General features: G+C 32.5%; 1 protein-coding gene across 2 annotated transcripts in view; it reads left to right on the top strand.

The window, feature by feature from the left end:
- The window catches only part of LOC129791814 (cation-independent mannose-6-phosphate receptor), a 48,380-nt gene extending 30,980 nt beyond the window's left edge, over positions 1-17,400 (top strand). Inside the window, exons 6-7 of one of the 2 annotated variants that reach the window (XM_055830354.1) lie at positions 16,017-16,322; positions 16,891-17,400. In XM_055830354.1, the coding sequence (XP_055686329.1) occupies positions 16,017-16,322; positions 16,891-16,965 (381 nt within the window). In that variant the 3' untranslated portion in view covers positions 16,966-17,400. Of the gene's footprint in view, positions 1-16,016; positions 16,323-16,640 lie in introns of both variants that reach the window. The other variant, XM_055830363.1, reaches the window with a different exon arrangement.
- The last annotated feature ends 1,701 nt before the right edge of the window (positions 17,401-19,101 follow it).

The following is a 19,101-nucleotide window of genomic DNA, read 5'->3' as shown; positions in this document are numbered from 1 at the left end:
TTAATAATAGTTGATAGCGTTGATAGCAATTTGCCGTGATGAGATGTGAAACACGCATCATTGTTTAATTTAGTTAAAACCTCCATAACAAAATAAATTTTGAGCTCAAAGACATAACCCTCCCCCAAAATGTGAAATGAAGAGTAACGAACTAGACAATCGTAAAAATATCTTGCCCCTCTAATTGTGGATAGTTTAGGAAGATGGAGTCCAAAAAAACTATCATCAGTTTTGAACACAATTGTTAAAATTAAACTTTCCCATTCTTACGCGATATCCAATTAAGAGGTTCGGTCGACAAAACAATGAAGTAAATTTTATATCTTATACGATGAGAATTTTCGATAAAAATTCTCACATTGCTCACAGCCGTTTTACTTGGCTGAACAAACTATGTTTTTTTCCAGTCTCTGCTTCTTTTAATTTTTTCTTTCAAAAAAATGCGGTAAGACAGATGAATGATGAAAAAAAAAAGTTTGCGTCTCACATAAGGGACATTTCATTGTGAGTTGTGGGATGATGGCAATTCAAATCAAGACGTTTTGAATTTTTATTTTTAAAAATATTATATTTCACAGCGGAGTTCTCTCCCTTGTTTACATTCTACCAGCTTATTTATCGTCCATCCAATATTTATGTATGTATTTAAGATATTTTTTTTATAGGGCGGTGTATTGCATCGCATTTCTTTTATATACATTAATTTATAAAGTCCGGCCTTTCATAGAATTTTCTTCTAAATTTTATTTATATTTATTTTTTCTTAAGGTATAAGGTTTTCATTTTCAAAATAATACATATTAAGTTTCTGTTGAACATGCAAAGATTAAAATGTTTTGCGCAAAACGGAAGCCTAGCTGCCGGATGCAAATAATATTTCTTGCATTTTATGTCGGAAGAATTGCCACATGTTGAGAGCATTATGGCTCTATCAGTAGAAAATGTTTTGCAACTATATAAAACTTGAAAGATAATTTATGTTATGCGTGCACTATGGCCAAGTTTTATCAATAAAATCTACCATGAATCGTGAGAAGGGTAAATTTTCATAAAAAATAATAGAAATTAAAGACAGTAAAATGGTGAAAATTTCTAAATTATTTTAGATATTAATTTTTATGTTTTTATATTTAAAAAAATATATATAAATAGCAAATGATATGGGTCATTTTCGCACCAAAATATTGAGTACAACATCGATCAATTTTCACTTTCATTTGCAATTGAGATTTTTTGCGAATGCCTGGACGCAGGAAATGTAAAAATAAAGTCAATCATAACGCGTCCAGTTATTAGAGTTGGTATACCACAACGCGGATGGATCAGTCTATGCGTTGTAATTTAATTTGTGAGTAGTAGGCAAAGTCGATTTTTTGTAAAATTAAGCAATTTGACAGATTAAAATGCTTATATCTGAAGTTCTATTAGACCTACAGAAATTTCTTGACTAGTTATGGAAAGCTATTGAAATAAGCTATAATCTGATGTATATTGCGATACATTTCAAGGTCATCTCCAGAACACAAAATGGCGGCTTTTTGTTTTACTAAAACAGTTTTTGGCATTTTTTGTCTCGAAGAAGTGGTTCTAGAGGGTTCTGATGTTCTAGAAAGTTGTAGAGAATTGCAAAACCTTTAATTTGATACTAAGATGAGCAAAATCGGTCAAGCCGTTCAAGAGATATAGCTCTTAGAACTTTTCAAATTCAAGTATTTTTCAAATGGCTATATCTTCTAAACGGCGACATAGAATTTCTTCATTTTCGGACTGGTGAAAGATATTGAATCAGGCTACAACATATCAAAATTTAAAGAAAATTTATAACAGATGTTCGGAGATATTGCCCCTTAAAGTTAGGCAATTTTTGTTTTTTATTTTAGCGCCTCTTGCGGCAATTTTTGGAACTTGAAATGTTCTAGGCAGTTGTAGGGCTTCTTGAAACCTTTCATTTGATACCAAGATGATCAAAATCGGTCAAGCCGTTCTCAAGTTATATTGAAAAAACACTTTTTGCTTTAGGCCGCCATATTTTCTAAACCGCTTGACCGATTCTCAAGTATGAATTGTTGATAAAAACGTTTCACTGAGCTCTAAAACATACTAAAATTTCAGACCTCTAGCTACAAAGGAAGTGGTTGACGGTATTTCAAAATGGCGGACGACGGCCATCTTGTATTTTGAAAATGCGAAAAAATAAAAATTTACACCCACATTTCTATAGAAAACTTCAAACCCGAAGTCTCTATCTGTTACCGTTCTCGAGATATAAGACAAAGTTTGGACCACCGGAAGGCCGGCAGGCCGGCAGGCCGGCCGGATCAAAAATTTTCCACCACCATTTTCGTAATGTGGGATGTCTGAAACGTGCTTATACCAAGTTTGAGCCCGATCTGAGGTGGTCAGTTTTTCCGATGATTACAATACTTGGTATGCCACGATTGTGGTATACCAACTAATAAATAGTTACAGCGATAAATCCCTTGATAAAGCAAAAATCGCGGTTTGTGGCGTTTCAGGAAAGTGCCAAAAGATTACTTTTTTTTTATTTTGAAATGTTTTTGGTTGAAATATTTTGATATAAAATTCCTATGTTGAGAAATTTCCATGTCTTTTTGATACAAATTGCAAATAAAATGAATAATAAAACGTAGATAATATTAAATACTAGGTATGTGCGGCATGAATGCCATGGAATGGAAAATAAATTGAAATTTCGTGGGTTTGTCAGCTGTTTAACTTTTCCTATTATTACTGCCACATTATTCGTCCTCAACTTCTATAGGGTGATGTGTCTATCTCTGCATGTGTTCTCCCCAGCGAGATAAAATATCTCAATCTTCTCTTTTAAGATATAAGAAGTGATGTTTTGTTTGCGGTAGGTAAGAAATAAATTGAGAAATTTCCTATATACAATGCACACACTTTATATAAATCTTAATAAAGAAATCAATGTTTCACATACCCTCCTAGCACACCTACATTTCGGATGAGATATAAGAGAAAAGGTAGAAGAAAAAAAGAGAATAGAGTACGTGATGTCTTGTAAAGGGATGTTATTTCTCACAGGTAGACAATTTTTTTTGTTTCTTCATCCTTATATGTGGTACAAAAGGTATATGGTAGGTACCTAAATAAATTGAGGGAGAGAGAAATACGAATTTCTCGACATAGTGGCGTCGGTGTATGTTAATAGTAAAGAATGGTTTCTCAACAAATAAATAAATATCCGGACCGGATTGTAAGGGAGAGGCCAAATGATGCCTTAGCCAAGAAACCACATAGGGAACAATCATTACTTTTGTTCGCCTCTTGAGAGGTTCCCTCTTTCAACCCTCATGTAGGATCATCCATCCCAAAAGTGTGATTATTGTGTATTGTGTGCTATTTCATAAGGACTAAATTTGTCTTACAGTCAGAAGAGAAATACCCCCAAAAAAAAGAATATAATGAAAATAACACTAAATAAGACAAAATACCTCAACCTTTCCGTCACTTTTGACACAGATGGTGTTCTCTTAAAGTTTTTTTTTTTTCAAAGAAATGCTTAAGGCATTTGCATTTCTTATATTAAAATGCAATTGCATGAAGTTCTTTTAAATGAGCACCTTAACAAGAAGGTATTTATAATGCAATTTAAATCTGCATAATCTATGCAAAAGTTTAGCAGAATCATAATCATTATCATCGTCTAGAGATGTACAGATAATGCAAAATACGTGTGAAGCTTACTAGAGATGAAAAAAATCTCAATTCTAAAAATAAGACAAAACAGAAACACTCTTTAGTATGATACAACACTTAATAAAGGTTCCTTCGTCTTCTTCCGAAAAAGCACTCTACATCTGTTTTTTGTCATCACTGCCACGCACTTACCGTCAAGACAATTTTTCCAAAATTTATAAGTGCATTTTACAGCTCACTCATAATTAGGGGGGATCATTTGGGACTAATGTGTTTAGTTTATTGTATAAATAGGAAACAGATGTAATGTACCCATGCTTAATAAAATAAACGATTAAGAATGAACCTCCATCATCCTAATTTTGAGATATTATCGATGAATTTATTGAAATTCAGAGAGAAAAATTTGGTGTAGGGGAAATAGGGGCTACACGGGCTACGTACACGATCAAGAAAAATAAATAAAACCATATTTCACAGATGAGTTCGGCTTTGTCTGTTCCTTAAAAAGGACTTAAGTTTTTTAGGCAGGGTTTCCTAAACCGGGTTTAAAAAAAATTAAGCCTGACTCTAGAAACTTAATTCTGGTTTAAAAAGTGTAAGATGGGCCTAAAAACCTGGTTTACAAAACCTCTAAGGACTGGCTTAAGAAAGGCCTATCTACTTCAAAAAATAACTTTGGCCTAGATTTTAAAACTTAGACCTAGAATTTAAACCTTGGATCTAGCTTAAAAATTTAAACTCGATCACTTTAAACCACTTATATAACTGATTTATATAAGTTAAAACCTTTTCCGTATTTAGAAAATCTAAACAGATTTAAGGGAATATTTCAAGCCTTAATCAGAAAATAAATTTCTAAAAATGTATTTGGATTCATCTGTTTATTTTTATATACTTAGAATTAATTATTCATTATTAGGGAAAATGGAAATGGAAAGGTGGAAAGATAAAGTGCTTGGGGATCGATAGAAGATTCCGTTGAAAGGTTTATATAAGGAATATGTGCTCGATTGCCTTTGTCAAATTCAGATAAGTTTTGTGATAATGGGTTTGAAATTTATAGATTTCTGATTGTCCTCAGGGGTATGGTATATATGTACAAACAAAGGAAGATCTCTGTGTATAATGGTGTGTTTTTGACAAAGGCTTTCGTTCCCTTTCCACCTTATATATTTATTGCCCATTGAAAAGATAAGGAGATTAATTGAAGGTCTTTGAATCTATATATTTTATGTTCTACGCAGAATGGTGTTTGAAGAAAATTCCAAAATGACTTCTAGAGAAATTCTTGCCATTGTAATTTGTCATGCGGTGAATGGGAAAGTTGAAATTGAGATATTTCAGCGTATTGTTATTGATGGTTGGGTGTTAGAATATTTCAAATTCTTTCACGGTGCATTTACGCTTTATTGAAATGTCGTTACAATTTTCCTTGGCATTTTCCAAAAGACGGAAAGCTATGCCAATAGACCTTCCTATGTCGAATGTGACGTTATGTATATTCTTTAAGGAAAAAAGAAGGAGTATTGATTGTTGGTGACATGGACCATTTTCTGTATTTTCTCAAAAATTTAATATATTCTCTTGGAAAATTCGAACGTGCTCAACCCATACGATTTTCCTGTGTCGCCTTACATTTTACATTTTGTGGGTGTTTCTCGGTGTGTGCAAAAACTAAAATGCCCAACCGTGAATATTGTGTGCGGTGGGTTGGTTTTCACTAAAGCTTTTCCTCCTCCTGAACTTCCCACGTAATTCTCTCACACACATATATGGGGGATTTTGTGGAAGGATTGCATTCTTATCTATAGGTTGAAAACTGGCTTCACATTATATATATTTTGATATAGAGTACTCAGGGAGTGGAATGCTGAGGACGATGGGTAACATTATGGTGTTGTATGGCATGTGCAGCGATTTTCCCGCAGTGCCAATGTGTCGGGGATGCAATTTAAAATTTGAAGTGAAATTTTTGTGTCTTTGACCCAGAGCGCCCAAGCAGCTCACATGAAAGCATCTAAAAGTGGTGTGTTTATAGTGTTAAAAATTCAATTTCAGGAGAATGCATCCTCATCACAAAGAAAAATCCTATGGTATGCCTGAAAATAGTGCTTTCATGTGCATGCAGCACTATTGTGTTCAAGTGACATCGCATAATTAATAGTTTATGTTGGCGAAAGGAAGAAAAATGTTCATCAATGGAAAAAATCCGCTTTACTAAAGCAGAAAGCTAAAGTGTGATGATGAAGGGGAGGCAGAAAAAGGGGCAAAAAAGGGATGTTAAATGGAGGGAATTTAGAGTGGAATTAATTCTGCGAAAATTATGAAAAGAAGACAGGGCCTTGATGAGATACATAGTATACATATAGGTACCCAACAAACCATTGATAGTTGCCTAAACGTTGCGCGGAGTTACATTTACTACAATGCAACCATGTCTAACGGTATATATCTGTGTTGCCTCGAAGTAGATGGTCAATAGATATCTGCGTTGCCGCAACTAGTAATCTCAACGTTGCAAAACTCTGAAATATCCTTTCCCGTATACCGTCTCGCAACTAAAATTTTTAGAAACAAAAATGTTTCAAAAAATATTTCAAAACATTCCGCTGTCATAAATGGAGGGAAATATGGTACACACTCATAATAATCATATGGCGTCCATATTCCCATCATAATAAATGACAAACTCTAATGGATAATTTATATTATTTAATAATAGAGTTTTTAGATTTTTTCCAAATGAAAAAAAATATGCCATGCAGTTCTACCGTCATGAAATCGCCTCAAAGGAACTTAAATGATGCTCCCATCTCAATTTTCTTAATTTTTTTAACCAAAAAATAATTTTTTTAGGGGTCAAAAATTTAATTTTTTTTAATTAATTATTTAAACACAAGTAATGCACCCAACTATCCCTAAGAAAGCCTTCCCACATCATTTTGGGCTCCCAATTGCTCGGAATAATGAAATAAAAATCAACTTTTTTATGCCGTCGGCCATGTTAGACATTTTTTGCAACTCTGAGGCAACGATGCAGCAACCTTCGCAACAACGTTGTAAAATGATTCGGTAGCAACCCACCAGGGCGGCGCTAGTTTTGCTGTTTGTAAACATAAATGAAAGAGACAGACTCATTTTTTTCTATTCCACTCTCTGTCTGTTTTGGGTTATTTCTCGCGATAGACGCGCCCCTTGCGGTGAAAGGCGCAACATAGGCACAAAACGTGCTTGGGTTGCGCCGGCATACCCTGATGCAACGTTTAAGCAACTAAATAAATTATATTTAATAAAATTAACAATTTTTGATAAATTATCAATAAAAAATAATTATTTTAGGGATAAGTAATGCATAAAACTCATTTAGAGTCCAAAAAAAACTTAAATTTCAAGGAAAATTTGTTCTCTTTCGAATTTTTATTGCAACTAGCGCAACGTTGATATATACTTTCCTGCAACTATTTTTAAGGTGATTTTTTCAAAGTTAATTATTTTGCTTAAAATTCAGATTTTAGTGTGTTTTTAGGTAAATTATTCTTTGAGAAGTTGTAGAAAAGACTTTAGAATGCAAAAACACTTAAATTTTTCAAGTTATTGAAATAATAAAGAAAATCTTGCAACTTTGGCAACATCGCGATAAAGTATACTGCATCGTTTTCCATGCAACCATATTCGCAACTTTAGCAACTAAGAAGTAAACTCTCTTGCAACGTTGCTTCAGAGTTTCCAAAGTTAAAGTTGCAAGGTGTTTGTTGGGTAGCTACCTACATATAGCGAATTTTAATTTCAATTTGGTTTTTAATTGCTGTCGCGTCCGGAAGTGCCTAAGGACTAGGGCTTTTTAATTGAAAAGTATCCAAATGGCGGCATAAGATTTTATGTATATTTAAGAAGCAAAAGTTATGTATACAAAGAATAGGCAAATGTCATAATTTATGATTTGAAGTGACACCAGGATTGACTTGGGGGGTAATTTTACATTTCAACTTTTTTATACAAATGTTCTAAAGATTAATTCCTCCGTTTCTCAGTCTATTAGGAAATTACTTTAATTTTTAAATCGATTATTTTTAAGTTATCGTAGAAAACAATGCAAAATAATTTAAAAACTTATGACATAAAACGAAAGAGATGCACATCTGAATGATTAATGACGGAAATTGTGATGACGGCAAAAGTCGTTATATTGCGAAGTTAATTTATCTTTTGCAATTCTTTGTCACTTTTGTTTTCTAAAATTGCTTTTATACTGATTTTTTTTTAAATTATAGTTCATTAAACATTTTTCCACCATTCATTTATATTCTTTATTTCATGTCTAAATCAAAATTTGGAAAGCACTTAATTAAATATTTTTAAATAAATAAAATGGAACCAGCTGAGGGAAAGTCCTTTGTTTGCAAAGCTTTTATGGATTTTATTTTCGGTGGTTGTCGTGGTGTTTTATTTTCGGGCACGAATACAAATTTAATTCAGATGAAATGCAAAAAAAAGTAAATTCTAAAGGTATTGGATTTTTGGATTTGTTTTTTTTTGTGTAGAATAGTAAATTGCATTACATATGAATGAAATATGTAAAATTCTTTACGAAATATGCTTCTCACTGTATTCATGGAATACATAGATAGCAAAAAATTAATGGGATATGAAGGTATGAGGAAAAATGGTTGAAATACTATGGGGACCGGAAATTAAGATGAAAATGACTGTATTTTCAGTTGCTTGGGGTCTCATCCGCTTTTTGCACACAATGTACATAATATAGAGAACAATTCTCGTATACCTATGTATATAATTGTATGTATAAATTAGACAACTTTGTTATCCCTATTTAACAAAAAGGAAACTTTTTACTTAATCTTATAATAATGGTTTACTCTAATATGTGGGTAACACACGTTTATGTATATTTTTCGTGAAACTTTTTCCGTATCACTTTGGGCATACTGTTTTAATGACACATATTCTGCAACATAAATTTATTCCGCAAGGAAATAAATTGCATTTGAGGTAAAACTTTTAATTTAAAAGTCAGAATGATTTTAGATTGAAAAAGTTCCATATATAGAGTTTTTTTTTCTCCACGTGTCACTTGTTAAAGGATAATAAATCCAACCCTCAAACGATATATAATACGCTTACCATTTAGTTCATTTGATATTTAAATTTCATACGAGTGCGTTATAAATAGATATCAAAGAGTGTTGTTTATTTGAAATTAAAAACCATATGTGATTTTATCTTCTTATGCATCGCTACTCATACCTCGTACATTTTATATTCAATCTGTGGTGTGTTTGCTGCAGGAGCGTCTGAACAGCATACATGCATTTAAGCTGTATTAATGAATATTGATGATGCTACGCTATATAGCAACACAATTGGGGATTTTAAAGTCCAAAAATAGTGTGAAATTCTGTTTAAGAGAAATACTATATAACTCTGAAATATAATACGACTGTTACATCAATCTTCCTTCTTTTTTCTGGATTTTTTTAAAGAGGAAATGAATGCTCTCAAATCTCAAGTGTTTGGCTTCCAGACCACACGTCACTTGCATCGCTATCATGCCTCAAATGATCGTTAATTTAAAAACAAATACATGCCCTAAATTCATTTTCTCTGCATCCCAAAAGCTTACACAAAACATTCTTTGCTATTGGAGATTGATTAGGGAATTTTCTATAAAAAAAAAACTAAATTATTAATAATTTCAGTTGGGGATATAGGGGGATTTGCTTTCCAATATTTTTTTTCCAGTTATTCTATAAAATGAAAAACTTCCGAGATTAAAAATTAAAAATTCAGTATATATAGTAAATCTCTGTAGGAAATACTTGTTCACTCCCCTTTTTTCCATTCAATATTTTCATCTTTTTCTGGCTTGGTTTGTGTATAAATAATAAAATATTGTATATGTGGGGGCTGTACTGAATTGGCAATTTAAGCGAGTTTTATTTTATTAGCGGTTCTGTGGTAAAAAATATGATTATATTTCACTGAAATATTGCCTACCAGTAAATCCCAGGGTGGTAAAATTATAAATCCCTTTTTGGAGTTTTTAATAGAATTTTTTTTCACTTATATTCTGGCTTCTTTAACAGAATTATCTTTTCGAATAACTCGTTTTAGTATATTAATAAATTTTAAAGGAAACTTTTAAGGTAAATTAATTGATTTTAAAATTATAGATTGGTTATCAAATCTGCGATAAGCTACAATTTGTCTCTAAATTATCGTACCTGATGAAGAGGGTAAACATCCCCGAAATGTCGTTTAAAATGAAATAGAGAGAAGATAAATAAGGTCAAATTCCATGTTTAACTCCTACGCAAATTTACTTAACAAACATTTTAGGCTTCACTCTTGTCTGTGGAAATTAATGATAGACCAATATTTTAAAATCTAAACATACAATGTGGTCTTTTACTAATTCTAAAGCGAGTAGCCTGACTGTGAGTGAGTGTCCAATAAATTAATGAAATAGCGTGTTTTCATTACTGTCGACAGCTACAGTATTGCCACGTCCGGAAATTGGATAGGGAAATGGAATTAGCGTAGATATATCCCCGATGGTCTGATATGTATACAAAATGTGTAAATATTTGTATCTATCACGGAATTGGATGGGTTTTGTGTATTTAAGAAAATATTAATAACAGAACTATCCAACATTAGTTAATATAGTTCGCATATATAGTTAACTAGATTGGATTTTAAGGGCATAACAAGTCAAGCCACATGGGTTATTGTCATAAAAACTTTTCGTATTTCCATGCTATTTCCTGAATTGTGTAGTCACATTGAGATAATAATACATATTGTGTAAGAGATGCTACCTACACTGGAAAGGATATGGAGCAGGTCATCCATCAGAGGAAGAAAAGGATAATCGATTTGATTTCTGTCACAGTACTTACTATTTTTACGATGTCAGTTTGTTGGTCAAACGTCACTTTTACTACTTCCTCATTGCTTTAGCTATGCCAAATTGACTATACTCCACGTTCCTCCATAAATTGTCATTTCCTTCGCCATGTCTTTTTGTGCTTTTTGCTGCTACAACATCCTGTAAGTGCAAATATGTTGAGTTTGAGTGGTTATTTCTTAAGCTGATGTAGACGCTTTTTCCTGCAAAAGGAAATGATGTTGTTGGTGGAAATGGGGAAAGTGTGTGAAAATCAATAAAACGATATTCCTGTACTCTTTCCTATATATTTTATTTTCGATGCTTCAAATGGGAATGTTGGATGCGAGACGTTCCTTTACACGAAGACTGTCTCACATTTATGAGATTAATTGAATGTGCTTACTTTGAAAAATTCCAACAAATTATCTGTAAATTGCTGGGGCATTTTCCTATATAGTAGACGAAATAGAATCCATAGAATATATACTAGAAGAATCCCTTTTACAACCCACGAATTTCCCACTCTTGGTTTTACATCTTCAATTTCAATCACTGCCGCTCGTATAGAGGAACAAGTTTCCTCGCGGGAATTTTGTGGGGTTTCCCAGGGATATTGTCTTAAGGAAGATATCACAAGGAAAATCATAAATTTTTTAATACCACAAAAAGTCATAACTGCGGTCGTAATACATCGTATGGTATACCGTATACGGTTTCATGTGTTTCGCAAACATGAAAGTCGAGAGGATGGAAATTGTAAAGAAGGAAAAAGGCAATCTTCCCCCCATGCGATGATTTTGCCTTTTTTATTGCACAACTGAGAGACAAGACGTGTATATGAAAATTGTCTCCAAGGCGGAAATAAAAGTGAGTGACAGAATGTATCAAAGTAATATTTTACCCTTGGGTGTATCACCATGAGAAAGAGAGAATGATGAAAAATTGTCCAAATTATTTACATTTAGCGCAATTTTCAATTGCTGAAAAGGGGAGGAGGATTGTGTTAAAAAAAATTTGTTTGAAATGTGTTGCATGATAATGTTTCTATATGAAAGTGATATATTGTATATATGCTGTATACTATATACTTTTACATGCATATGTGTAGTGCTAGCTCCTTTGCACTTGTGGAAGTTCAAGCAAAACAGCACCCACCAGATACACTTGATGTGACAATGATATATGGGATATGTTCACTGACAAGGATGATGAACAAAAACACCACTTTTCCGGCCATATACGCACAGAGTAACATAGTCAATACAGATGAGTGCACACAATGATGCTGCACTACCTATATTTCATTCACTTTCTTGAAAAATTGATTTTTAATCAAGATCTATTTGAAAAGGAACTTTGCAGTTTAAATAAGTTTTCGATTAAAGAATATTTATTTTTATTTAAATTAAAGCATTAAAAGTAAGGAAATAACACAATAGTGACGTCATTTCTTAGATTTTTAAGTAAATTTTAACTATTTTTCTAGACTGATCTCATTTTCAGAGAAAAATGGGTAGTTTGGGTAATCTGTTTCGATTTTCTTCTAGATTACGGATATCTCGATTATTCCTTAGAGGGAGAGAGTTTTCCATACAGAAACGAATTAACTCCTTCACAATCCAGTGTCAATTAACACAGATATGCCCGGAAATTTTTTTAAAAAAAATTTCACAATGTCAAATTTCAAATCAAAACTGTTTTAATAAGATTCACGTAAAATTCAATTCTGCTCTAAAATTTTCCACAATGATCTGTTAGTTAACCGTATACATAGAGCGAGAAATATGTAGAATGGTAATGCAGATGCTATGTTGGACGAATGCGGTAGCATAATGTGGGTAGAGAAATTGACAATAACATTACCTGACAGAATATAAATTAAAAATTACATATTTTAAATGTAATTGTCAAATTAAATGTCAGGTTTGACTTTACACAAAATAAAGCACTGGATGGGTGTTTATTAAAGAGCAATTTCAAATTAAAATGTCCAAACGATTTATCTTTTAACAATTTGCTGATAACGTTGTTAAAAATAATGCATTTTATTTGATTTCAATGACGTCAAAAGTAATGATGCAATAACGAAGATAAAAGTCAATGAAATGGATAAAAGAACGTTATTTCTGTGTATTCGTTGTTGATAGTTCTCAGTTTTTCATTTGACATCAATATAAGGAGAGATGAGAAAATCATATTTTCATGATATTGCATTTTTAGCTTTTAAGATGAAGCTGTGAGTGGAAGTTCAATGGAAAAGTTCATTTATTTACTTGTATAGAGTCATGGTGTACCTGAGAGCGAGATTGGAACTGCATTCGGATGAAAGTGATGAATGAGGAGCATTTCTTCCTTGGGAGCCATTGTGAGTGTCGAGAAAGTTTTCTCCTTGGGGGATATAAATCTGTTGTACCAAAGGAATAAATCAGGCTCACATAGTATAGAATATCTTGGGAGAGTGGAAATGATAGAGTGGGAAATACGACAGAGCACATCTGCATCAAAATCAATGGCATTCATCATTCATCGGGAATAATGTGCAATCTCACCAAATGGACAATGTCCAAATGGTTAGACAAGGATTAATTGGTGCTGCATTATGTTGGAAATGTTTGTTCTACCCAAAGCTCAATGAAATCAATAGATTAGTTAGATGAAAGCTCTTTTATTGCACACTGTGTGTGGTTTGGATGTCAGGAAGTAACGGATCGTTGCATCAGTACGGTGTAGGAGCTTCTGGAACTTAATCAATATTACTTCCTCTTAAAGAATAATTTATTATTTATCCCTTGCAAATTAAGGTAATTGCATCAAAGCTTGTTGATCCTGAACTTATGATTCTATCTCAGCTCGTCCCTTTGTAAATCCTCGATAATATGTGGTTCTCCGCCTTTGTTCAATATATTGAAAATGGGGACAATATGGATATAATCTCTATTGATTTCACTCTGTGAGTTTTCCCCCTAAACCATTTCCTGGAACAGCAAAGAGGTGATTAAATAATCTCCCCGTACTGTATTACATCCCATTGCGAGATACAGGAAATAGTGCAAATTTCACAAAGTTCATACCACCGCCAAGCATGGTGTTGTCATATTTAGAATATCATTTACATAGTTTCCACTCTATATATTAACCTGAAAACAAATATTAAGTGTTGCAAATTTGAAATGACAATACCACACATAGTGGTTTGTGTTGTTTTTATCATTATATTTTTAGAATTTTTCTCTCTATTCTGTATCATCCTGTGGGTTTCACTTTAATCAAAATGATCTCTCGATAAAATTTGATTTTTGCAATTTATACGCCTCTCCAATATTCACGTCTTAGTTGGTATACCACAATCGTGGCATACCAAGTATTGTAATCGTCGGAAAAACCGACCACCTCAGATCGGGCTCAAACTTGGTGTGAGCACATTTTAGACATCTCACATTACAAAAATGGTGGTGGAAAATTTTTGATCCGGCCGGCCTGCCGGCCGGTGGTCCAAACTTTGCCTTATATCTCGAAAACGGTAACAGATAGAGACTTCCGGTTTGAAGTTTTCTATAGAAATGTGGGTGTAAAATTTCATTTTTTCGCATTTTCAAAATCCAAGATGGCCGCCGTCCGCCATTTTGAAACACCGTCAACCAGTTTCCTTATAGCTAGAGGTATGAAATTTTAGTATGTTGTAGAGCTCAGTGAGATGTTTTCATCAACAAATCATACTTGAAAATCGGTCAAGCGGTTTAGCAAATATGGCGGCCTAAAGCAAAAAGTGTTTTTTCGATATAACTCGAGAACGGCTTGACCGATTTTGACCATCTTGGTATCAAATGAAAGGTTTCAAGAAGCCCTACAACTGTCTAGAACATTCCAAGTTCCAAAAATGGCCGCAAGAAGCGCTAAAATCAAAAACAAAAATTGCCTAACTTTAAGGGGCAATATCTCCGAATCCCCATCTTAGATTTCCTTGAATTTTTGATATGTTGTAGCCTGACTTAATATCTTTCACCAGCCCGAAAATGAAGAAAATCTATGTCGCCGTTTAGAAGATATGGCCATTTTAAAAATTCTTGAACTTGAAATGTTCTAAGAGCCATATCTCTTGAACGGCTTGTCCGATTTGGCTCAACTTAGTATCAAATTAAAGGTTTTGCAAAACTCTACAACTTTCTAGAACATCAGAAACCTCTAGAACCATTCCTTTAAGACAAAAAGTGCAAAAAACTGTTTTGGTAGAACAAAAATCCGCCATTTTGTATTCTGGAGGTGACCTTGAAATGTATCGAAATATATGTCAAATTTTAGCTTATTTCAATACCTTTCCATAACTAGTCAAGAAATTTCTGTAGGTCTTATAGAACTTCAGATATGAGCATTTTTATCTTTCATATTGATGAATTTTAATAAAAAAAATCTACTTTGCCTACTAATTCTGCTCACAAATTAAATTACAACGCATAGACTGACCCATCCGCGTTGTGGTATACCAACTTTAATAACTGGACGCGTTATGATTGACTTTCACGATATTTTTCCCGGAGGATTTATATTGCAAAATTCACGGTAAAGATAATATTATTTCCATGAGTGTATTGTGCACGTGCAATAAAAAAAATCATATGTCGAAATTGAATTTTATAAACCCATCATTTCGATTTGTTTGAATACATTGTATTTATATATTTTTGAACATTTATTTCGCGTTTTGTTTAAAATATTTCTTATGCATAAAATATAAAATGTAAGCAATGATGAAGTTTGAATAGAAACAGAAAATTGATTTTTATATTCTATATTTTCATTTTTTATCATAAAATACACGAGATGAGATTCATCATAATGCAATTTAAGTCAGAAATAAATTACATTTCCATGCCAACGATATAATGCAACCCATATTCATTGGAGTTTTAAAGTTATATTAAGTTTAAATTATGTTATGAAACCTTGTGTATTTTTATAATGAACTTAAAAGTATTATGGACGTTTATAAAACAGGGTGATGCGTATAAATGTGGTAAATGAAATAACCTTTTGTTTCTCGTTTCAAACTTTTAAAGCTTAAATGTTCCTGCAAACAATGGGAATTTATGTATACACAACACATATACCGCTGAAAATAAGCATTATTTGACGAATATATCTTTTTTGTTTGAATTCTATGTTTATTTTTTATGCATGATGCTGTTTCAAATGATAAATTTATGAAGATCTAATTTTTTAATTAGATAACGAAGTCTTTTTGACAATTTTTGCACAATTCGGAATAATAAATTTTTAAATAAAACTCGCTATTCATCCGGATTCGTAATACATACTGAATATTTTAATTAAATCGTCTAAACTTTTTAATAAAAAATAAACTTTTCAATGAAAATGAAATAAACTTTCCAACTAATCATTTCATTTGAATTTCTTCTCATTCTAGGACGCACTTTGTCATTTGCTCATAACTTACGAAACCCCATCGATTTGCGCAATGCTCGGACTGGACCCACCTGCCCCATCACCATCTGTCACCACACCGAAATCACCGGAAGTTCCAAAGGATAAGAATTCGGAAGATGATGACAAGAAGAACGGAGGTGGAATGTCCCGGGTTGGGGTTGTGTTTATCGTATTGGTTGTTTTTGGTGCTCTTGGTGGTATTGGATTTGCCCTGAAAGATCCTGAGAGGCGTGAAAAGGTTCTTACACTCATACGACGCAAGAATACCAACGTTACGTATTCACGGGTAAGTTTATGAAAAGTTTAAATAATTTTAAATTGTTTGTTTATTGTGTGTTTTAGTTATAAAAATAAATAAGTATTTATTTGGAATATTTTAATTTTCAATTTTTGGAATGCATTGCATTTGAATTTAATTTAAAATTTTGATTTTTATTAATTCTTTTTAAATAAAGTAGGTAATGAAGATTTTATGAGATATTTAAATTTTAAAATCCACATAAATGCTTATTTATTTAATATGTGTTTTTATGTTATTTTATTACAAAATTACATTATTCTTTTCTATTTATGGTTTCGTCCTGGCTGTAACTTGATATTGAAGGACTTCGACGAGCCCTATTACAGCATATAAATTTTATTTTTAAGAAGTTTGAATTTTGGTTTTTGTATCTCATTTACATTTACAATTCAAACATTTGTTAATTTTTTTGTTGTTGATTATTGTGGCTTTAGTTTTTGCTTTTTTTTCAAAATTATTGTGACTAAAATAATTTTTTTATTATAAAACTAAAAAAGGAAAATTTTGAAAGTTTCTCAAAGAAGATTCTAAAGTAATTATCGTAAATTTACAGGTTTCCAATGAAGAAGCCAGCCTTTTGATGAATCCAGCCACACTAACTGAAAGTGATGATGAACTTCTTATTTAATAACCTTTAATGTGTCCTTTTAAAGCTAAAAAATTGTTTGCAGTATATTCTTAGAAATGAATTACGTTCCTTTTTTTACCAAAAAAGAAAATGATAAAACACCTGTGAGAGTTAATTTTTGTAAGATTTCACCAAAAGAAATTTATAGTCATTGTACTTATTTGCTGTGTTAGATATAAAATAACACTGGTGTATTTTTTGATTTATGTAATATACCTACAAATGATACATTTGTGATGTTTAAAAGACGCTATATTACTAAAAAAAATAAAATGGTGTGTATAATGCATTGAGAAATGAATTATAAAAATAATTTTTAATTATTAAATCAATGAAAATGTCTTGAATTTGAGATATTTTAAGTGATTTTTTTTCTTGTCATGAAGATATTTTTATATTAGCTAGGCAAATAAAGATGGGCAATGTGAATGAGAATTATTTTGATTTTGCTGTTTTTTGGCCTTTCTGAATCAGTCCTTCTTTTGTTCTTCCTCAATATTCATGCTGTGAGTGAATTCAACGTTTTTTACACATCGCACACAAAGTATTCATAAATTGCTCCCCAGGATTACCTATACACACACCTTTCCTCGTCATTTTCTATTTTATTACACAGGAGGTAACTTCTTTCACGTCATGCGATAGCAATAAAATTAAATTTTCACGGAAATGGGTTTTATTTTCAACAATTTATGGTTGAAACATTTAGTCGAAAGAAAATTCTCCACCATAATTGCCATGGAGTATCTTTAGTAAAGAAAAGCCACTCTTGTTTGGAAGAGGGGAAAGAGCTTTTTAAGGATGTCTCATAGTTAAATGTTACTTTGAACCCCCACGGTACATGGTGTATGCTTGTGTACCTACTTATGTATGAGCTGCAAGAAGATACCTAATAAAAGCTTTAAGTCCTTCTTTTGATATTTTCTTTAAAATGTTTTGCATAAAGAGTTTTTTTTTCTTTTTAAAAGGAAGGAAAGTAATGAGGGTACATGGAGTGAGGAAATTCATAATTTTTGATAGCTTTTCATGACCCAGGCAATCCAGAACCTCTTCAACCCTTGAAGATGCATGATTCACAACTTTTTTTTTTGTTTTTACAAAGACCAGATAGCATCCGTTTTTGTCTTTTATATTGCACAAAAAAAGCTTTGGAAAAGGATGCAAAATGTGTTTGAAACGTCGGCAATAAAGAACAAAAATTGAGACGAGTTTTTTGAGTTTTTCAAACGGAAAATCAATCCAAATCTACCCAATGTATTTCTAAAGCGGTCATTCTTCAAACATCATTCTACTGCCTCCTGTCCGGCAGCCACAAAACATTGTAGGAATCACATAGAGGAAGAACAACAACAAAAAAACACCAAGGATTATCAAATATTTTAGCTGACTCTTCCCCAATCGATATGCTGTGTGTTTTATTTGCCGGAAGGGGGAGGGGGGGGGGCTGATGTAGGCTGTGTATATGAGAGAAAAAGATATGTATTAGAAAAGATTTATGTTCCAACTTTTGTGCTTTTTTTCCTGTCTTAGCATATCTGCTAAAGCTCATCTGGCACCAGATTCACTCTAACAGAGATGTGTAAGAGTTTTATTTTTTTCCCACACCCCCCCTCAGTGTATTCGCCCATGATGTGAGAAACATTCGTCTATGTGTTTCGATTTCATTATTCATCGTGTACATAACTCGATAACGACAGTTGTTATAAACTTTGAGGTAATTCTTATTCAAATGAATGCGCTGGTATTCATGATTCTCCACCACTCTTAGCCACCTTTTCTATGCTACGACTTCTTACACACCAACTCCCTACCCCAATGGGAACTGAAGAAAAAAAATGCCATTCTCCTGATCTCTCGATAAGTCGTGTCCCGTGATTTTTTTTTCCTCTTACCTTTAAACTAACTTACTTACATTAGAAGTGGTTTGAGAGGGTGGCTGGATGTTCAATATTTGCTTTTATACGAAATACTCCACACACAACCATATCCATTTTCTCATGGTGAATTTAAAAAGAAATGTACCGCAAAAGATGAAGGGACCTCTCTAAAAGCTTCCCCAACTATATATGGCAAATACGAACAAAAGCGCGCTCTTTCTATGTCTCTAACAACGGATGAGGAAGCTTTCGTATGTAT

Source organism: Lutzomyia longipalpis, chromosome 1 (assembly GCF_024334085.1).
Source record: "Lutzomyia longipalpis isolate SR_M1_2022 chromosome 1, ASM2433408v1".
NCBI classification, from domain to species: domain Eukaryota; kingdom Metazoa; phylum Arthropoda; class Insecta; order Diptera; family Psychodidae; genus Lutzomyia; species Lutzomyia longipalpis.
Note: the sequence above shows the minus strand (reverse complement) of the source record. Positions and strands in the feature narration are given on the sequence as shown.